The 23,498-nt window shown below is 39.4% G+C and overlaps 1 protein-coding gene across 1 annotated transcript in view; it reads right to left on the bottom strand.

Moving 5' to 3' along the window:
- The window catches only part of LOC124623172 (Bloom syndrome protein homolog), a 172,736-nt gene that overhangs the window by 68,358 nt on the left and 80,880 nt on the right, over positions 1 to 23,498 (bottom strand). Inside the window, exon 16 of the mRNA XM_047148976.1 lies at positions 4,951 to 5,215. Within this exon, the coding sequence (XP_047004932.1) occupies positions 4,951 to 5,215 (265 nt within the window). The remainder of the gene's footprint in view (positions 1 to 4,950; positions 5,216 to 23,498) is intronic.

Below are 23,498 nucleotides of genomic sequence, written 5' to 3'. Positions count from 1 at the left end.
GATTGTTTTCCAACGGCCTTACATTTGATCAAGGAATCAATAGCACTCTGCCAACTATCAAGTGATGTTCAAGTTTTTTCTGTGTCCAGTATTTGCTTTCAAGAGCAACTCAATCCACAACCCATATTGCAATCATGTGGCACAGCCACATTCACACAACCAAACATCATAATTTGTACTTGTCATCTTTTAGTTTTTGTGTGTTCTGACAACAATTTATTATTAAATGCTAACTGACATATTGTCCAAGTATAAAAAAGAAAGGAAGATAACAGTTTGCAACAAAGTGATTAGACATGGAGAACAAGGGCAGGAAGGGCAAGGATGAGGGCAGGAAATATACCATGAATCATCCCAGCATTCACATTAACTGACTTCGTGAAGCTATGGAAAATGTAAGGCTGTATGCCTGGATGGGGACTTGAATGATACTCCTGCCAAACAGTGGCTAAACCCTGAACCACGTCACTCAACTTCTATGTGCTAACACTTGAAATATCACTCAGTGTCAGTGGACCTAATTGATCTGAAAATATTTTAAACAGAACTGTAGAGGCAATAGTACAACTACCTTATGTCCACGAATGCATACGAAAGACTTACACCAAATTTGATGTACTAGGTTTATGGGAGTGAATATGTTCTTAGTGATCACTAAAATCAGTCAAGTTGAGAATTACTTGCAGAGAGAAAACTTTATTTATGCCAAGACATATTTCAGGCCTTCACCCATCTTCAGATGGCATAATATATCATTTTTATCTCCTAAATTTGGAATGCAGCAGCTGTCTGTGATTCTCTAACTTGTGGCACCTTTCTCTGCTTGTATACATTTTGCATCTGCACAGGTATGACAACAATGCCAAACTGTCCTGTCAGCACATATGTAACTACTCAAGCTGATGGTGGCTCTACTAACAGCAAGGTCCATCATATGGCGGCTGCAGTGGGTTGCATACTACATCATGCCAAATGAAGGCATGATGGCACTCTCATAGTTTATCAAAAACAAATGAGCAATTTGTCTGCTGATCCCATGGAGCAACATGACGTAGTTGCTGAATTTGTACACACATCTTTTGTACAAAAACTGACGGGTCAATGAAGTCATCTGACACATTGGCAAAGAACTCGACAGGCAGTCGTATCGGATGGCCGTAAACAAGTTCTGCAGTCATGGCTTTCAGATCTTCTTTGAGCGATGCACAGAGACCCAGGAGGATGATGGGCAATGTCTATGTCCACTGCTGTGGCTCACGACATCAAAGTGACACTTTCAGTTGGTGGTGCACGCATTCAATTAAATCATTTGCTGCTGTGTGGTAAGCTGTAGCTCTAATCGGCTTCATACCCAGTAGCACGGTGAGTGCTTTGAAAAGATATGACACAAATTGTCTTCCCTGGTCTGTTGTAATCTGTAGAGGCACACCGAAATGGGTGCTCCATCCCTGGAAGAACGCATTCGCAACAGTTTCAGGTAATGTCGGGAACACCTTGGGGTACGGTGTAAAACAATTGATGGCTGTAAGGCAGTATGTGTATTCTTCTGGTGGTGGGAGTGGTCCTACAAGTTCTAGGTGGACATTTTCAAATCTATGATTCAAAGGAAAGAATGTGCCATGAAGTGGCCTGATTTGCTGGCTAACTTTATTTCGTTGACAGGCCACACTTTGCCACACATTTTGCGAGTAATCTTTGTCCATGTGCGGCCAGATGGAAGCTTGCTTCACCATGTTGGTAGCTGCTCTTACCCCAGAGTGTGACATTTTATGTAAAGAGGCAATTGGCTGTTGACAAAATCAATAGTCACAAATGGTCATGGTTTGTTAGTCACGATGGTACAATACACCACCACATTTGATGGAGGCAGCATATTAAGGTAGAGTTGTAGGCCTGATGGTTGCACTAACAAATCTCGTAACTCACTATCTGATTGGCATGCTGCCACGAGAGCTTCAAAATCAACTGCATCAGTGACTGCTTCGATCGAGAGAGCATCAGCTGAATGTTGAGTTCTCCAGCAAAATGAATAATATTGGTAATGAAGTGTCCAACATAGTCATGATGTTGCAGCTGATGAGGTGTCACTTTCTCAGGATGCTGGCAGAAAGCATATATTAGTGGCTTGTGATATGTGATGAGAGGGAACTGTTGTCCATTCAACATAAGATGAAATTTCTTGATAACAGCATAGGCAGCTTACAATTTGTGATCATAGTTGGACCAAGTCTGTTGAGATTGTGATAACTTTTTACTGAAAAAGGCTAAGGGTTGCCAGTGCTCATCGATTTGCTGTTGCAGTACAGCACCAATTGTTGACCATCAAGACGAGAGGTGCCTGCAGAACTGGATGCACAAACAGTGTAGCTTCTTTGACGCCAGTCTTCAGCTTGGTAAATGCCAACTGGGACTCACTATTCCACTGGAGTTTGTCCTTTGGCTTTGATGAAGCACGCAATAATTGATTCAGCAGTGTAACTAGGCAGGGCATGATTGCAAACAAACTGACAGTAAAAATTGGTTACACCAAAAAATTGTTGTAATTCTTTAACTGTTGTAGGCTGTGGGAAACTAAGAATAGCTTCTACTTTCTCTCATGATGGCCATATCCCTTGCGTCTTGATAGTATAACCTAGGAACTGTATTTCAGCTGATCTGAAGATGCACTTTGATGGGTTGATGAGCACGCCATGTGCATGTAGACGAGTGAAGATCTGTCTTAAGTGTGCCACGTGTTCTGTGTCTGAGTTTGACATGACCAGGAGGTCGTCAACATACACATAACAAAAGTTTAAGTCACATGTGACTTAATCCATGAACAGTTGAAATGTTTGGGTAGTATTACAAAGTCCAAAAGGCATTCGGATAAATTCAAATAGTCCAAACAGTGTGACGACATTGATCTTAGCAATGTCATCTGGTGCCACAGGTATCGGAGCACGAACTATGTCCAACATAGGAAAGATGTGTGTGGACATTGAACGTAAGATCTTTGCTATGCGGTACTTGATAACAATCTGGAACGGTTCTGGCACTGAGCTGTCTATAATTGTCACATGGATGCCATTCATTATTCTTTTTTGGGACTTTGTGTAGTGATGACCAACTACTGCTCAATGTGTGGCAGATTCCTTGTGCAAGCACTGACAATAGTTCTTGCTTAACTATCTTCAGTTTCTGGGGTGCCAAGCGGCGCAAGCATAAAGTAGTGATCCATGTGTAGTCAAAATATAGTGCACTGTTGAGTGCTGCGCAGATGCCAGTGTGGCAGTGTGGCACGTGATCTCCAAGAACTGTCTAACAAGCTCTATGAATCGAGAATCACCAGTAATCATCCGTATTGCTGTGTCTTCCACACGTAGCACTCTATCTTGGCTTGCTAGGTTGGTAGCGTTGTCAAGAAGGTGTTGGTGAAGGAGGTCAGACAGGAACCCATAAAACCCGAGCCCAAGAATGGGATGCGTCATGTCTGATACGATGAACTGCCATTCAAATTTGCGCTTCAGGCTTCAGTATAGCACTAATGCGACACACCCATACATTGCGATTCTAGAACCACTGGTAACTAAAAGACAGCAGTCATCACAGTAGCGGTCTGGTAGACAGGTAAACGGATAGACTGACATGTGAGCACCTGTGTCTACCAAAAACTGTTAACTTTGTGCCATGCTCTGTTACAAACAGTCAATGGCTGCTGTCTGGAGAGCCAGTTTCCAGTTTCCCTGTTCGTACGGTAGGCTACACTTCTGTGCCTCGGAACCATACCATTAATGGTACCAGCAAATTCTTGCTGACAAAGGTGAGTGACTGCTTTCCTGGTGAGCAGTGGCAATGAGTTCAGCAACTGGTAGTCTGGATGCATAATGCAGCAACTTGTGCAGTGAGCTTGGCAACCTGTGGTAGTAGTATGGCGATGGCGTTATCTGCCCGAGGCTGTCGGCAAACTGTTACAATGCACGTGGATGGAGACATTTCCGCTATATGACCCACAGTTTGTGCGACTGCATCTACATCACCAGCACACACTGTCAATATCTTCTGCGCAGGTATGATAACCAAACATTCTACAGAATGCTGTCACCCACTGTGTTGCTTGCTAATGTACATAGTCGACGTAATAGCTGTGATGAGGTGCAATTGCCTTGCTCTTCAGTGCGGAGTAGTTTCCCCAATCTCTTCACCTCTGACTGTCAAAGCTGGATAATCAGAGCATTCTTGATGGTTAAGTAATGATCAGTGCTTGATGGTGGCGCCAGAATGTCTTGCATTTGTGTGACCATATCTTCATTGAGAGCAGCAACTATGTAACTGTATTTCATCTTGTCTGCAGTTAGATGCTCTAGCACAAACTGATTTCCAAATTGCACAAACCACACCATGGAATTCTGTTGCCCAAACGGTGGCAGCTTTACCGTCACATAATTAATTAATGAACCAGTAGACATGTCTACAGTTGGTGGCAGGTCTGACATTATGTAGCTATGATGAACTGGGATGCGGAAGATGTGTGATGCAATTGGCACGGATATCATACTTAGTGCGCTGCAACACGATATGAAGCATTAGTGACCACGGAATTTCATGTCAGTTACTGTCAGAGATCACGGTGGGGTCACCATTTATTGTGGGGCTACATAATTAGCTATATTGCAACATATAAACTAAAGCTTAACTCATACAACTCTGTTAAATAGAACATTCAACAACAGAATAAAATGTATACAAAAACAAACAGAAGACATAAATCATTGATTGCGCCAAAGATAATAATTAAAACAGTTATATCTGGGGCTCAAACCTGAGACCTTTACTTTCATGTGCAATGCTATTACTGATAGATACTATTACAGACTGAGCTATCTACAGACGAGATTGCTGCAGAGCGAAAGCTTCACATTTTGGGAACCTCTTCCTGGTTAAAATGATCATGTATATGGAAATACTACTGACCTTTGTTTTACTACTGATCCAGTCAGTCTGTGATTTCGCTCGTTGCTTGTCTGTCAGGCCAGCGTGGTATGGAGCTGCTTTAATACCTGCGCTCACCAAATCTCGTGAGACTGTATCACATTCATTCCGTGACAGACAATAAATAATTCCTGAGTCCCGGGGATGCTTACTTCTTATAAATGAAACAATATCTTTCGTGATGCCTTTCCCTTTCTTTGGCAAGACACTATACTTCAGGTTTGGCCTGTTAAAGCTTGAAAGAAACCTGCAAGAAAAATATTCCAAATTTTGTCAGTGTGTGATATTTTAAGACATCAATGAGACTATGTATACAGGGTGAACCAGAACTCCAGCAACAAACTTTTACTAGTTTTTTACGGATATCTTCTGAGTATTTTAGTATAAGGGACCCACAGTCTCTGCTGGCTCGTTACAGAGTAATAATGTAGTTATGATTTATTCAGTTTGTTATCACAATCACCTTTGTTTCTGTGAAAATACCTTCACAACACTGAAGCTTCTGTAATATTCAATAACCAATACATACTACATACAACACAGAGTAGTGCAGCAACTCACACACAAAAAAGGTACACTTTTATCAGTCTGTTCTGTCAGTGTACAGTACTGCACATAACAAATGCAAAACCGTTCCCTTACAGGTATTGTTCAAATTACTATCATGATCACAACACAGTGTACAGCAACACACTCTCAAATGTCTTACATGCTCAAGAATTCCAGGAGTTGGGCATACCACAGCTGTGGCTGTGGTACTTCTAACAACCAGGTCTATGTGAATATAGACTAGATTCTTGTAAACTAGACTCCTCACATGCCCCCAGAAGAAGTCCATTGGGGTCACATATCATCTTCTATTTTTAGTAAAATACAGATACAAAGCTAACTGGATCAAGAAACCAAATGAAAGGCTACAGCTCTGTAATGAGGCACCAGAGACTGTGCCCCTCTTATTCCAATATACTCAGAAAGTGTCTGTCAACAACTATGAAAGTTTGTCAGTGAAGTTCTGTTTCACATGTATATTCACACTTAAGGATGTAATATATAATTGGTTTTTTTTTCTCTATAATTAGTTGTGAAAATCAGATACATGAGAACTTCTGAAACTTTTAAACTTGGTTACCAACAGATTGTAAAATCCTAACCTATCTTCCTTCCTTGAAAACAACTGCATATGATCATACAAGAAAGCACCCATTTCATCATTGTTACTCCACAATAGTAATCAGCATGTTTAAATAACTGTTAAGTGTGTTGTGATGTAACAAATTTAGTTAAAAAGTATAACTAGAAAAGCAGCATTTTTCTGAATATACTATGTTTGATACGAATATCTTCTAACATAATAAGTTGTGCAACTAAAAATTTGTCAACACTCCTTAACTCACTGTATCCTTGATGGTCACGTGTTTCTATGGAGACATATTTACTTCCCTTTTGTGTACATTTCAGCTTCCTCTGCCTTGAATGTTTCACACATGTTGTACTACTACTACTACTGGAAATAGTAGTTGTGGTGGTGGTGGCGGTGTGGTGGTGGTGGTGGTGGTGGTGACGGCATGTTGCATCTGGATCTTACCAATGGCACTCAAAAACAGAAGTGATGAGAGCGAAGAAAGTGATTATGAAAATATTGTGCACTTTCTTCATTGTATATATCATCACAATCATTTCTGAAAACCATAGTAACAAAGACAGCCACATTTAAACAAGGGCCATGAGGAACACCAGTGTTATGTTTAAAATGTGCTTATAGAATCTCACTTAATTGTTCTGTTCCATTCCAGCAAGTTAAGAAAAGCATATCCCTTTGTTGTTCAACTCTTTATTTTGTGAAACACAGCACAAATTTTAAGTTCCGGTATCTGGAAACTTTGCACATACGGTAGTAGCTTTGTTTACATACAGTTGCGACTAGGCCTAATTTTTGTAAACGTGTTTTTCTTCTTTTTTTCGGTAATCTAACTTATTGTCACAAAAGTAAGTTTGTTTACACAAGATTGAGACTAGACCTAATCTTTCGTAAACGTACTTTCTTGTTTTTCAGTAATTTAATTTGATTTATTGTCACTAAAGTAAGATTTTTACCATGAGTGAAAAGTGCCTGACGTGACGCAGAACTGTTAGTTCCAGGGTTTGGTGTGATGGCTGCAGTAGTTTTCTCTATTGGGGTGACTGTAGTGGCGTGAGAAATGGGGAAGTGGATCAGACCCATCTGTGCTTCTGTAGGATATGCAGTAGAGATAGGAAAATAGTGGAACAGGAGGGGAAAATTGCTGTCCTTCAGGAACAGTTAGAGCAGGCTAGGGAAGATTTGAACAGGTTAAAGAGGGAGAAGAGTAAAGAGAGGTGGGAAGTGGCAACAGGTAACAGCTTTGTGGTGAATGTGAAGAATAAGTTTGACCTGTTGGTTCAGTTAGAAACGGATGATCCACAGACAGAGGTAGGTGTAGAGAGGACACAACAAACTTTCAGTAGAAAATTGAATAAGAACGTAGGGAAGTCAGCAAAGAGAAAGAAAATTTTGTTGTTAGGTAGTTCACATGCTAGAGGTGTAGGCCAACTTTTGCAGGACAAGAGTTAGGATCAGAATACCAGGTCACAAATTTTTTTAAACCTAGTGCTGGTCTGGGTCAGGTGACAGAGGATTTATGTTCACTCTGTAAAGATTTTACCAAGAAAGACACCGGGGAATAGTATTGACAGAGATCCTGGGTACAATATAGAGTGTGAGCTGGCAAAGATTGCATCAGCAACGAGACATACCAGTGGTAAAACATACACAATTCAAGGCAGGGCCACACGTGAAACAACATGTGTCATTTATCAGCTGACATGCCTGCACTGCACAGCCTTTTACATTGGTATGACGACAACTAAACTGGCTGAGCGCATGAACAGGCACAGACGAACTGTCCGCCTAGGAGATGTCCAATACCCAGTAGCGGAGCATGCCCTCCAGCATAATTCTAGGGACCTAGGAACCTGCTACACCGTACATGCCATTAGGCTTCTCCCACCCAACACCAGTCCCTCGGAACTGCGGAGATGGGAACTTGCACTTCAACATATCCTTTCATCCCGCCATCCCCCTGGACTGAACCTACGTTACCCACCTCACTCCCATTTACTCTTCAGTCTTCTCCTCTTTCCCTTTCCTCTTTAGCCATTCATGCATCTTTCCATCCTACTTAGTTGTGTTTATACTATATACCTCTATACTTCTATATGCACCCTCTTTGGTTTGAAGCTGGCACAGTACTTACAGCAAATATCTTTGGCTTCCCTCGGACACCCATGCCTCCACTTTGAGCCTCCCTGTTTACCTTTCCCCTGTTGCTTCATAACCTGGGTTGTGAGTAACTGAATCCACTTTTCCTTCTTCCCTTTTTTCCCCTCTCTCCTCCCTGACGAAGGAACAAAGTTCCGAAAGCTAGGAATGTAAATTTTCTGTTCTGTTTTGTGTATCTATCAGCTGTACTGAGCTGAAGTAAGTACTGCCCAGCCCCTCTATCTCTTTGTTAGTGTAGGTTTGTGTCTGTCCCGAGACACCATGACCGACCTCATTTAAACTCTTCTGTCAGGAGAGTTAATTTAGAGTTGGAGCAGCTACTTGGGTCGGGTGCGGGGTCACATATTGGTTTGGTTTCTATTGATTCTCTCAGTAGGTGGGATTATACTAGACATGGCCTACACCTCAACAGGAAAGGGAAGGGTAAACTGGCTGGGCTAATAGCAGGAAATGTAAGGAGGGGAGGCACTGCCATGAGTGGTAATATACCAGTGGTCATAGGTGTTGGAGCAGCATCTTTTTTAGGATAGGTAGGACAGAACAAAGTCAAGTTCTGAGAGAAGTACAGATTGAAACAAACCTTCAGTTTGAGAAAGAAATTAAACAGCATAATCCTGGCACATTGGATCAGTGACCACAGCTGTTGGTTAAAAATTTTCAGCAATCAGCAGAAACTTTATTTCCACCCAATTTCATCTCGGTAAATATGAAATGCCAACTATCTTTAGTGCATCAAAATATTCAAGGGCTTAGAAGTAAAATTAAGGAATTAGAGTCATCGAACCCAGTTGATATAAACTGCCTCTCTGAACACCATGTGAGACCACTGGTATAGATATGTCAAACCTTACAGAATTTAAGTTAGCCTCTTACTTTTGTAGACAAAATATGGAGAAAGGAGGAGTTGCCACATTTGTTAAAAACAGTTTTAAATTTAAGAATACTGACATTAACAAATTTTGCTTAGAGCAGCACTTAGAAGCATGTGCAACAGAGATAGAATTTCATAATAGGTCCTTTACAATAGTAGCCATATACAGAGCACCTTCAGGAAATTTCAACCTGTTTATAAATGGTCTTGAAGATTTATTATCTCATCTAAAATGGTGGTTGCTAGTGGTTGCTGGTGATTTTAATATAGATGTTCTGAAAAGCAATGTTAGTGAACAGTTACTGAAATCAGTTACATTGTCATTCAATTTAATTTCTACTGTGAATTTACCAACTAGCGTATACAAATGTTCTAAGACTGCCATTGATAATATCTTTATAGACAATTCTAGGCAACTAAGCCACATTACAAAACCAGTAGTAAATGGACTATCTGACCATGACATGCAACACCTAACATTAAATTTTGAAAATTGTCAGGGTAAAACATCTATCAGAACTGAGTACAGGAGGCCACTAAAAGAGTCAAAAACTGAGAAATTTAGGAGATAGCTCAAAGAAATTAATTGGATGAATGTTTACAGCATCCAAGACACAAATGGAAAATACAAAACATTCATTAATAAAGTTAGCACCTTATTTGAAAATTGTTTTCCCCTGACGGTAACTCAAATTAAGCAGAAGTCTAATAAGAAACCATGGATCACACAAAGGATAAAGATATGTGAGACAAAAAGGAAAGACTATCTGATATGTAGGGACACCTTTGATACTAGCATTAAAATACTGCTGCAAAATATTGAGGAAGACTATCCAGAAATCTAAACACCTGCATTATGAGAAGATAAATACACCCAGCAATAAAATAAAAACAATATGGGATATAGTTAAGTCAGAGACAGGTAGGACCAGAAATGAGGAGGAACAAATAGCTCTAAAAATAAATGAAACCTTGGTAACAAACGCATGTTGTGTTGCAAACCATTTAAACAAATATTTTGTCTCTGTTACTGATAGCATGGGATTGTCAGGTTTACTAAATAATGCAATGGAACATCTGAGACCAGTACACACAAGCAACCTCAGTAAAATGGAATTGACACTTACTTCACCCAAAGAAATAGAATCCATCATAAAGCCCTTGAAATCAAAGCATTCTAGTGGTTATGATAATATATCAAAAAAGTTAATAAAAGAGTGTTCATGTGAGCTTAGTCATATCTTAAGTTATTTGTGTAGTCAATCACTTACCACAGAAACATTCCCGGACTGGCTTAAATATGCTGAAGTTACACCTCTCCACAAGAAAGGGGACAAAGAAATGCCATCAAATTACTGACCAATCTCACTTTTGCCAGCTTTTTCAAAAATCTTTGAAAAGTTTATGTTCAAGCATCTACCTAAGCACCTTAGTGAGAATAATATACTGTCAAAGTCACAGTTTGGGTTTCTTAAGGGTTCTGATATTGAGAAGGCTATTTACACTTACAGTGAAATGTCTTTAATTCATTAGACAACAAATTAGAGGCAACTGGCATACTCTGTGACCTGTCAAAGGCTTTAGACTGTGTGAATCACAGCGTTCTTTTAAGTAAATTAAAATATTATGGCATCACTGGTAGTGCTGCAAAGTGGTTTCAGTCATATCTTACTAGTAGAAAACAAAGGGTGTCATTACGTAACACTTCAACAGTAGGCAATCAGGCATCATTGGACTGGGAAGAAATTACATGTGATGTTCCCCAAGGTTCCATACTAGGTCCACCACTCTTTCTCGTGTATATTAATGACCTGTCATAGTTACATTACAAGATGCCCAGTTTGTCCTATTTACAGATGATACAAACATTGCAACAAATAGCAAACCAAATATAAATTTAGATAGGGCAGCTAATCAAATTTTTACTGACATTAATAAGTGGTTCATAGCTAATTCACTGTCATTAAACTTTGAAAAGACCCACTATATGCAGTTCAGAACTTCCAAGAGATTTCCTTCTCGTGTGTGTATAAAATATGACGACATGGAAATAGGAGAAGTTGAGAGTGTAAAATTCTTGGGATTACAACTTAATAATAAATTCAGTTGGGAGCGACATACTAACGAACTGCTAAAGCGCCTAAACAAGTCTGTGTCTGCAATGCGAATGATGTCAGACATAGGAGATATAAATATTAAAAAAACTGGTATATTTTCACTCCATTATGTCATATGGTATCATATTTTGGGGTAACTCCACAAACCGAGAAAATTTTTTTTTAGTACAGAAGCGTATAATAAGAGTAATGTGTAGTATAAATCCAAGAACATCATGTCAAAACCTATTCAAAGAATTAGGCATACTAACCACAGCTTCTCAGTATATTTATTCCTTAATGAAGGGGTAAAATACAGGGAGCAAAAGGCTATCTACAATTTGTACAGAAACCAGATGGCAGTTATAAGAGTCAAGGGACACGACAGGGAAGCAGTGGTTGGGAAGGGAGTGAGACAGGGTTGTAGCCTCTCCCCGATGTTATTCAATCTGTATATTAAGTAAGCAGCAAAGGAAACAAAAGAAAAATTCGGAGTAGGTATTAAAATCCATGGAGAAGAAATAAAAATTTTGAGGTTCGCTGATGACATTGTAATTCTGTCAGAGACAGCAAAGGACTTGGAAGAGCAGTTGAACGGAATGGACAGTGTCTTGAAAGGAGGATATAAGATGAACATCAACAAAAGCAAAACAAGGATAATGGAATGTAGTCAAATTAAGTCGGGTGATGCTGAGGGAATTAAGATTAGGTAATGAGACACTTAACGTAGTAAAAGAGTTTTGCTACTTGGGGAGCAAAATAACTGATGATGGTTGAAGTAGAGAGGATATAAAATGTAGACTGGCAACGGCAAGGAAAGAGTTTCTGAAGAAGAGAAATTTGTTAACATCGAGTATAGATTTAAGTGTCAGGAATTTGTTTCTGAACTTATTTGTATGGAGTGTAGCCATGTGTGGAAGTGAAACAGGGACAATAAATAGTTTAGACAAGAAGAGAATAGAAGCTTTCGAAATGTGGTGCTACAGAAGAATGCTGAAGATTAGATGGGTAGATCACATAACTAATGAGGAGGTACTGAATAGAATTGGGGAGGAGTTTATGGCACAAATTGTCTAGAAGAAGGGATCGGTTGGTAGTACATGTTCTGAGGCATCAAGGAATCACCAATTTAGTATTGGAGGGCAGCATGGAGAGTAAAAATCGTAGAGGGAGACCAAGATATGAATACACTAAGCAGATTCAGAAGGATGTAGGTTGCAGCAGGTACTGGGAGATGAAGCAGCTTGCACAGGATAGAGTAGCATGGAGAGCTGCATCAAACCAGTCTCAGGACTGAAGACCACAACAACAACAACAACAAAGTTTGTAGTAAATAATACATATCTTTTTCCAACTAACTGCTTAGTACACAGTATCAATACTAGGAATAAGAAAAATATACATAAAGATTTAAAATCACTTACTCTTGCCCAGAAAGAAGTCCAGTATTCAGCAACTCATATTTTCAATAAGTTACCAGCAACCATTAAGAGTTTAGTTTCAGACAAGGCACAATTAAAACATAATTTAAAAGAATTTTTGATGGCCAACTCCTATTCCATCCATGAATTTCTCAACAAGTGCAGTAGACCATTTTAATGAAAATTTATTATACTTTAATTTTTGACAATACTTGGTTGTAACAGCCAAGCAACTACCTACTGCATGAATGATGGATGTATGGAAAGCAGATGCAAGTCTTAAGTTGGTAAATAGTGGAAGTTTAATTTTAAATCTTGAACATAATTTTACTTTTTCTTAACAGAGGATCATTGAAATGAATAATTTACTTTAATTTTTGACAATACTTGGTAGTAATAGCCAAGTAACTAGCTACTGTGTCAATGATGAATTTAATGAAAGCAGATATAAGTATTAAAACCTGTAAATATTAGAAGTTTAATTTTAATTCATGTACACAATTTTACTGTTTATTGACTGAGGATGATTAAAATGGATGAAAGTCAAGTTATCCTAATCACATTTTTGTAATGTGTTTATCTGACATGTTCCACACCCAGGAGGATCCCCTCTTTCGTGGATCTATGGAATGAATAATTAATGTGATCTAATCTAATCTAAACAGGATCACGGAAAACTGATGTAGAGAGAATTCAACAAGTCATTCTGTGAACCCTCTGCCAAGTACTTAATTGTAAAGTGTTAGTAGTGATGGACGTGTAGTGGTATGAACAACATATGAAGGGGTAAGTTGTTGCTGTAGGTTCAAGCATTTACGTCAGAAAAGGAACTCAAATCAAGTGAAACTTAATCTTACTCTTAGTAATGAGACATTTTCAAATATCAAGACATGAACTAGCAATGACTGACATTTACAAAAATTCATATTTATTTGAGCATATCGAAAATCTTGTGGTTGTGCAAACACAGTTCTTAAGAAATTAAGTGAAGTTCTGAATAAAGTATCAACTGACAAAAATCTGACACCTCCTGCCTGTCCTACAGGATCTGGCACCTCAACACATGCTGCTGGCTCATCCTATGATCCTTTGCTGCCACCTGCGCTTCTGCTGCAGGCTGGGCTGGTGCCCATGGTCCTTCACCACCACTGTCCCTGGCGCTCCGGCCTGTGGGGCCAGCGCCTTTATTGTTGGTGCTACTGCACCATGCCGAAGGCCTGGACATCAAGATGCTACCAGCACCCTTATAACTGGCCCTCTTTTATGGCACTTCACAGTGGGGGGGTGGGGGGGGGGGTGCAGGGGGGGGGGGGGGGCAGCCGCTTCACATGTCTGTGGCCGCAACACTTCCACTGCCATTAACCAGTATCGGCCCCGAGTCTCCTACCACTACTACTGTTATCACCTGTGGCATCCACAACACAGTCTACGGGTGTGTCATTAGTCGCCGCAACAATTGTTGCATCAGCAGAGTGCCCTTTCCCCAATGGGAAATATCCGTATACACGCCACAGCATCAGGTCACCGGTGCACTACACCCAAATTCTCCGTCAACAACATCTGCATGGGCCGGCCTCCAGCGATTTGTTCAAAAAGCATGGCACCTGTGGACTATCTACAGTAGCTCTCCTCTATATAAGGACAGCATGGCATGCACTCATCCTCAGATTGTGTTCCATTTCTTTTTGTATCATTTCAATGTTTCTTGTTTACTTGAATGTAGATAAATAAATTTCTGTTCTTTGAGGCAGCACTGTTGCTTGTGGATGGCATTTGGACAGTTGGTCCTGTACTTGAGAACATTGGGATGAGGATCAGCCAATATTGAGAGAAAAGCTGTAAAGACAAGTAACTGAGCAGAAGAATATGCTTTCTATTTCAATATTTAAGGGAAACTATTTGATAACAAACAGAACCATGTTATGCCACTACCACACCAAAGGGTATGCCTCTTTATATCTTTACTATATCACAAATATTTTTAATTATATTGAAATTGATATTTACAAAACAAAAGCCAGTGTTAATGCCAATCCAAAACAAGCCAAATGTATCACAACAGCTTACAAATAAGCTCTTTTGAAAATTAGCATGTTTTAAATTCAGTCAGCATTGGTCTGGCAGTAGTAACACTGCAGATCACTTGTAGCAATTATGTTTTTGGAACATGCACCTAATAACGACGAACCCTTCAATCTAATTCTTGCCTCATATTTATCTTAAAAGGAACTGGATTACAAAATAGTATAGTCATGAGGAGGAGATATTGGTACAGTGTTGAAGTTCAGGAGGATAGCATTGTTGGCTGCTTCCAATAAATAATAGTTAAATGGAAGCCTCTTTTATAACTGCACCAGAACGATACATCAGTAGCACCACCTATGCAGAAATTGTGATTGCTGTCAATGACTATCTCTACTGGAAGGCAAAAATATAACCAAGTGGTATGTATGTGTATGTTGCAGCAACCCGACCAATGCTGACTCGGGACTTAGTAAGATTAAGGGTTTTATTCACAGAGCAGCTGCCTGAGTAATTATATAGTGGCGTCAGTACAGCTTGGACAAAAAGTGGTGGGACTGGTTCTTGACCAAACACAGTGGTAGTTAGCAAACTAGCAACATCCATACATGAGTCAATGATTGATACATTTTGGCTCTTGCTATCTCAAGTACTACAAAGGTCTCCAGAAATGGTCTGCACTCAAACCCTTGCAATGTCACTCACCATCCTCTTGACGAAAGAATTTTTTGTTGTTAGGAGGTGTGTGTGTGTGTGTGTGTGTGTGTGTGTTTGTGCGCGCACACGTCATCAGACCTCTGAATGGTTTAATATGCCCACCATGAATTCTTCTCGCACGATAATCTCTTCATCTCAGATAAGCACTTGCAGCCAATGTCCACAATTATTTGTTGGATATATTTTAATCTCCAGCTTTCCCTACAGTTTTCACCGTCTAGTACCATGGAAGTTAATTCATGATGTCATAACATATGCCCAATCATCCAGTCCCTCCTTCTTATCACTATTTTCCATGTATTTATTTCTACAGAGACCCTCCTCATTCCTTATCAGTCCACATAATTTTCAACACACTTCTACAGCACTACAACTCAAACACATTGATTATATTCTTTCCTGGTACCACCATACTCCATGATTGACTTCTACACAATGCTTTGCTCCATACATACATTCTCTGAGACTTCTTCCTCAAATTAAGGTCAATGTTTGATACTAGCAGCCTTCTTTTGGCCAGGAAAACCCTTTTTGTCAGTCTTTTATTTCTGTCAATTTTTTAAAATATATATATATAAACAGCAGGGTGAAGGTCTACATTCCTGTCTTACATCATTTCTAATCCCAGCTCTTCAATTTTGATCTTCCACTCTTATTTTGTCCTCTTGTTTCTTGTATATATTGTTCATTACACCAAATTTTTCGAGAATTTCAAACATCTTACACCATTTTACATTGTAGTATGCTTTTTCTAGGTGGAGAAACCCTATGTAGGTGTCTTGATTTTTCTTAAGGCTTGGTTCCATTATGAAGTGTGATGTCAGAGTTGTCTCTCTGATACTTTTACATTCCCTTCAGCCAAACTGATTGTAATATAAGGTGTCCTTGATTTTCTTTTCCATTCTCCTGTGTATTATTACTGTCAGTTACTTGGATGCATGATCTGCTCAAATGATTGTGCAATAATTCTTGCATTTATCTGCCCTTGCCATCTTCAGATTTTAGAAATTCCTAGGGAATGTATCTACTGTATTTACTCGAATCTAAGCCGCACTTTTTTTCTGGTTTTTGTAATCCAAAAAACAGCCTGCGGCTTAGAATCGAGCGCAAAGTAAGCGGTAGTTCTGAAAAATGTTGGTAGGTGCCGCCACAACTAACTTCTGCCGTCGAATATATGTAGCGCTAAACAGGCTTGCTTTGCAGGCACAAAGATAAATACCGGCGCCAAAACCTCTGCGTCAGTAAATAAATTTAAAAAAAAGGTGGAAGAAGAGCTTTTTTCTCCGCCCCGAGTTTCGACCACTGCATTTTCATACGTTATCCAACGAAGTAAATACAGATTCCGTATTCTTCATCTTTGAATGTAGCAGCATTTCAATGCACTGAGAAAATCCGACTGGCAAGACTGTTCGGGGTTTTTGTCAATATGGCCAACTCCACATTCTGAATTTTTTCCTACCTGTGAGAAGAGATGGTTGCTAATAGGAACTTTTATGAATTGTGAATCACATGCAGTATTCTCTTCACCATAAGAATAATACGAATATAAACATTTTGCGATGTATTCTTTCGCGTTTGCTGCTATCTCATTTAAATCCTGACTGCCTAATAAACTACGAAACTAGAGTGAGACAACAGCAAACGCGGAAGAATATACATATCATGTCATGTTTATATTCGTATTATTCTTATGGCTAATAGTGATACAGTCAGAAATGAAGCACGGCAATTGACTAGATTTTTAAATCTAAGATGACTCTAATTTCTGTGCAGAATGTAATGTACTAAAGAGGCGTCTGCAAAGATTTTCAAACGGGGAAAAATTTTCGCTAAACTCTCGTGCAGAACATCCTCTATCATACGCAGTCTGTTATTTGGTTCTTGTTGATCATTATCAAAGAAAGCAGCAGTGTAAGTAACAACAAATAGCAGTCTCTTGCCATGGTTTCGCTAATGAGACGATTCCTCCCTTTTTTTAAAAAAATAATTGAAAGCGGCAACAGGCCGTAAACACGCACTATCAGAATGCGGCAAACAATGCATGACACAGTACAGTAATGCATTTTCAGCTTAGAGTGACGTAAACACCTATAACAAAAAATGGCGCTTATCAGATCAAAGAAAAATAAGCTATCCATTCAAACCAGACGAAGCACGTGAAAAAGGAAGGGTACCCGTATAAATACGGACGGAGCACCTGACACATAGCAATGGCTACCTGGTAAAGCTTAACTGCTAATCTTACGACTCGAACCAAACTACTGTAGCTGTATCGTCATTCATTCGACCTAAATTGTGTCTCATATTAAAATGGACCAACTTTGTTTCGATTTGGAGGTGCGGCCTAAAACTTTTCTCTCCTCTTGAATTTCAGGTACGGCTTAGATTCGGGAAAATTTTTTTTCCTTGATTTCGAGTCTCATTTTTCAGGTGCAGCTTAGATTCGAGTGCGGCTTAGATTCGAGTAAATACAGTATGTCTTCAGTCTTATTTTATCACAAGTCTTCCAAAGCTTTGTCAAACTCTACCTGTAATAATGGATATCCTGTCTCTTCCAAATTGACTTCCATTTCTTCTTCTAACACATCTGCTAACTGTTCCTCCCCTTGCACAGGCTTTCAAAGCGTTCTTTCAACCTGTTTGCTCTCTCACCTCTAATAATGTAATTTCTCCTGCAATTTTATGTCAACAATTTTGCTTTTAATTTCACCAAAGGTGGTTTTAATTTTTCTATACAGCACTCAGTCCTTCCTGCAAGCATTTCTTACTCAATTTTTTCCACATTTTTCCTGCAAGCATTTCTTATTCAATTTTTTCCACATTTTTCCTGCAGCCATTTCATCTTAGCCGCCCTGGACTTCCTATTTATTTCATTCCCAAGTTACTTATATTGCTGTATTCTTGTCTTTTCCTGGGCATATTTCGACTTACTTCTTCCACAGCTCATTTGAAGTACTCCTTCTATTAGCCAAGATTTCTGTGATATCACCTTCCTTGTACCTCCGTCTGTCTATTCAACTTCTGTGACTCCATTTTTAGACTGTTTCATTGATTTTGGAGAAGTGGACCAAACAGTGAGGTCATCAGTCCCACTGAATTATGGAGCTATCGGCAAGGAAGTATGCCATGCCCTTTCAAAGGAACTATCCCAACATTTGCCTGAAGCTTTCAGAGAAATCATGGAAAACCTAAATCAGGGTGGCTGGGTGTGGGTTTGAACCATCGTTCTCCTGAATGCAAGTCCAGTGTGCTAACCACTGCACCACCTCAATCGGTCCCTTTTCCAGAGATGTCCATTCCTCTTTAATTAAACTACCTATTGTGGTAATCATTACCACAGTATCTACAGCTTCAGAGAACGTCACACACAAAACCACATAATCATTCCTCAGTACTTTAATATCCCACTTCTTTCAACATTGAATCTTCTTGATGATTCTCTTTAAATTTTAGCCTACTCATCATCATTCTTAAATTGTGCTCTGAGTTTATATCTGCTCCTGTGTGCAGCTTACAATCCAATATCTGATTTTAGAAATTCTATTTAACCATGATGCACACTGGTACTTTCCTGTGTCACCTGGCCTTTTCCAAGTACATTCCTCCCCCTGTGATTTTTTAACAGTGTATCCAATATCTGATTTTAGAATCTCTGTTTCACCATGATGCGCTGGTATTTTCCTGTGTCTCCTGGCCTTTTTCAAGTACATTCTTCCCCCTGTGATGTTTTAACAGTGTATTCGCTATTAGCAGCTGAAGTTTATTGTAGAACACGACTAGTCTTTCTCCTCTCTCACTCCTACGATCGAGCCCATATTTTCCCATGACACAGTCTTCAGTTCTTAACCCTACCCAATCCCTGTTGAATATTAGATTAACATCTCCATTTACACACTGTGTTAGCCAGTCAATGCCCTCAAATGCTCTATCTCTTCATCTTCTGCTTGTGGCATTGACATGTATACCTGAATTATTGTAGTCATTTTGGTTTGCTTTCAATTCTGAGGAGAACAATCCTACCACTGAACTGTTCAAAGTAACTCACTCTCTAACTTCATCTTCCAGCTCATAATGAACTCCACCCCCATTATACCACTTTTATCCAATCAGAAATCTTTATCTTCTTTCTATTTTAGTTCACTGACCCCAACTATGAGGGCTTGCCACAGCAATCTCCTCGATGTAGTGAACCTTAATGGTGGTATAGTCCGCCATGTGTCTCAGCTGTATAAAATGCTCAAGTGTGTGACATACTTCATGTCCAAAATCCTTTTATCTACTGAACTAAGCTGATACAAAATTATTCTACCTCTGTGGCACATTTAACTAAGGGTGTCCAAGTACAATGTGTGTAATAACAATTCCTAAAAGGACAAAATTGTGCAGTGAGCTTTTTCACTACATTTCTCTTTGTCTTTGTGCTGAGGTTAGTAAATTGGAGAAATGGGGAAGGTTAGATGATGGAGTTATTGGCTATTTAGGGTGAACCTTGAAATGTAACTGATTCAGCAAGTGACTAGTACGGAAGCCAATACAGTGGTTTAATGAAGTATATCATACATACCTGCTTATTTCTTAATGTGAAGGCTTGACCTATCAAGACTGGTATTTCAGTATGCTGGTGAGTAGATACTTAACGTGTTAGTAGACAAATGAGAGATTGTTTCTTTTATTTGCAATTCAAAATATAATTTTGCAACTGATATGACACAATGGTATACTTCACTGTTTATGCAATAAAAATTTGTTATTTCTGTCTAAAATTAAGACTATCTGAAGAAGACTGAATTACACACAAGTCAAATATGAAATATTAGTTGTAAATACGAAATATTAGTTGAATAAACTCAAAATTAAAACAAATGATGATTATGAGCAGCATAAATACTATTTTAACAACAAAACCAATCAATTTTGACAGTATAATGTAATTGGATAGATAAAAAAAAAAGAAAAAAAAACTACTCACTAAGCGGCGACAGAACACACGTATAAAAGACTGTTATAGCTAGGCAAGCTTTTGGAGCCAGTGGCTCCTTCTTCATGCAGAAAGGTTGAAGGGGAAGAAAGAGGGGTGAAGGAAGAAGGACTGGAGAGGTCTAGGAAAAAGGGATAGATTTATGAAAAGTCACCCACAAACATGTGACAGGGGAGACTTACCGGACACAATGAGAAGGAAAGACTGATTGTTGGGGACTGCACTGGATGAGACTTGAAAACCTGAGGGCTTAAAGATAGAAGACAGGGTACTATGGAAGACAGAGATTACTACTAAAAGATCATGCATGGGTTAATAAGAGTGAAAAGCTAAGTGCGTTGTACATAACAGAGGTGGTAGGTGGACAGAGAAAAATATACATGTAAGAAAATGAAAGATGTAGAAAACTAAAACGGAGTGAAGAAAGGAATAGTTGCTGCAATGAAATGCTGAGACAGAAGAAATTAATGTAAATTAAGGCCAGATGGGTGGCAAGAACCAAGAACATGCCAAGAACCAAGAACATGTAGCGAAAAGTGGGGTTGTTTGGGGGAAGAGACAAAACAGCAAGGTCATCGGTCTCATCGGATTAGGGAAGGATGGGGAAGGAAGTTGGCCATGCCCTTTCAAAGGAACCATCCCAGCATTTGCCTGGAGCGATTTAGGAAAATCACGGAAAACCTAAATCTGGATGGCCGGATGCGGGATTGAACCATAGTCCTCCTGAATAATGTTGTAGCACTAGTTCCCATCTGCGGAGTTCTGAGAAACTTGTGTCTGGGGGAAGAATCCTGATGGCGCGTGTGGTGAAACTGGCACTGAGGTCAAGATTATCATGTTGTAGAGCATGCTCTGCAACAGGATATTGTGTGTTGCCAATATACACACTCTGCCTATGCCCGCTTATCCTGACTGAAAATTTGGTGGTAGTCATGCCAATGTATAAGGCTGAACAGTGTTTACGTAACAGCTAATATACAGCCCTCAACCTACGATAATTCTGAACTATGGCAAAAAGTTGATAGTAGCCCCCCCCCCCTCCCCTCCCCCTTTAGAGCATTTGAGACAGCACACCAAAAATTAAAAAAAGAATATCTATTTTTCAAAAAGAATATCTATTTTTCAAAAATATGTTCATTTTGTAGCACACATCGTAACAAATATATATGTTCAAGGAAACATAAGAGATGTTATTTGGTCTTAAGCGTGCAAAAGTGTGGTGTGCCTTGCCTCTTCACACAGCTTTCTTCAATCACACGTCACTGTATTTTGCTCTGTGGAATTTCAACATGTATATTTTGTAAAGGAAGCCATCAAACATATCTTTAGGACAGCGGAAATTAAAACGTCCTATGGTGCCTAGCCAATAACTTTCTCTTTTGTGTGACATAAAATTAAATATAGAAAACATAAAACCAGTAAAGGCAAGAGACAATCAAGACAGTACACCTCATGTCCCAGCATTTTTTCTCTCTAATCTTGCTACAGCTTTGCGCAGTGTGCTTTCCTTTCTGCGAAAGAATCTATTACCTCATCAAAGATCGTCAAGTGTTTTGCTACATGAAAACTCAATGTCCTTGTCTAATACCAAAAAAGTTGTTGACATGAATAGTACCCAAGACCAGTGTGGTTTCTTGACTTGATTATGTCTATTTTGTCACTGTATGCTAGATAAAACAAAATAGCTCTTTCTAATATTGCAGTAACTGTAACACACGCCACAAAAGCAAGACTGTTTAGGCACAAATGGTCATTTATATGTACCTCATTTACGTAAATACCACAACAGAATATAATTCATGAAGTACCAATATGAAATGCCTATTAGGCCTACTTCAAGCAAAAAGTTTTATGTTAGGAAATAGTTTCACATTTCCTTCATACGCTCTAGTTTAACAAGCACAGGATCAAAAAGTAGAAGCAGCAGCAGCAGCAGCAGTAGTAGTAGTAGTAGTAGTACAAAATTTTTATATAAATTTGGAATCATTATACATTTCCATATAATTCTTGTGATTCTTCTCATTCCTCGTTCTAACAAACAATCTTGTGGTCACTAATTCTGTAACTATTCCTGCCAGTGTCAATACTCATCCTCCGGATAACTTCCCTACCCCTGCCAGAACCACTGGTTCAGTTATCTCATGTTTATCCTCGGGTTAGGCAGTATTAAATGTTCGTACAAAGCGTTTTACACGCTATTCCGAGAATAGAACTTTAGCGGCTGCTGACCGGGGACTGTACAAGTGGCAATTAGTAGTGTAGGGTTTTGGCTAAAAAAATTTTAATAGGAACTTGGTGCCCCCTGAAATTGCTGCTCGGGGCAGATGGCAGATACCTCGCCTCGCCTCGCCTGTTTTGTTTCAATATGGAGAAAACAGCAGCTGAGTCTAGTCGAATGCCCTCAAGTACATATGGTAAGGATGCTATTAGTGAAAGAACGTGTCTTGAGTGGTTTCAACACTTCAAGAACAGTGATTTTAACATCATACACCAGCATAGTGGTGGAAGAGAGAATGTTTTCGAAGACGCAGAATTGGAGACATTGCTGAGTGAAGACTCACGTCAAACTCAAGAAGAATTGGCACGATTACTGGGAGTGACATGCAAGCCATTTCAAACCATCTCAAGGCTTTGGGCATGATTCAGAAAGAAGGAACTTGGGTCCTGTGTGAGCTGAAGCCAAGAGACATTTAACGGCGTTTGTGTGTTTGTGAACAGTTGCTTTAGAGCCAAAAACGGAAGGGATTTCTGCATCGCATTGCGACCAGGGACAAAAAATGGGTTCATTACGATAACCCTAAATGCAAAAAAACATGGGGATATCCCGGCCATACTTTCACGTCGATGGCCAAACTGAATATTCATGGCTCCAAGATCATGCTCTGCATTTGGTGGGACCAGCTCGGCTTTGTGTACTATGAGGTGCTAAAACCAAGTGAAACATTCACAGGTGCTCATTATCGAACACAATTAATGCATTAGAGCAGAGCATTAAAAGAAAAACAGCCACAATACAGCATAAGGCACGATTTTGCAGCATGACAATGCTTGACCCCCACATTGCAAAAGAGGTAAAAACATACTTGGAAATGTTAAAATGGCAGTCCTACCCCACCCACCGTATTCT

The sequence above is a fragment of the Schistocerca americana genome, chromosome 7 (assembly GCF_021461395.2).
Source record: "Schistocerca americana isolate TAMUIC-IGC-003095 chromosome 7, iqSchAmer2.1, whole genome shotgun sequence".
In the NCBI taxonomy this organism is placed as follows: Eukaryota; Metazoa; Arthropoda; class Insecta; order Orthoptera; family Acrididae; genus Schistocerca; species Schistocerca americana.
This window is presented reverse-complemented; position numbering and strand designations above follow the sequence as displayed.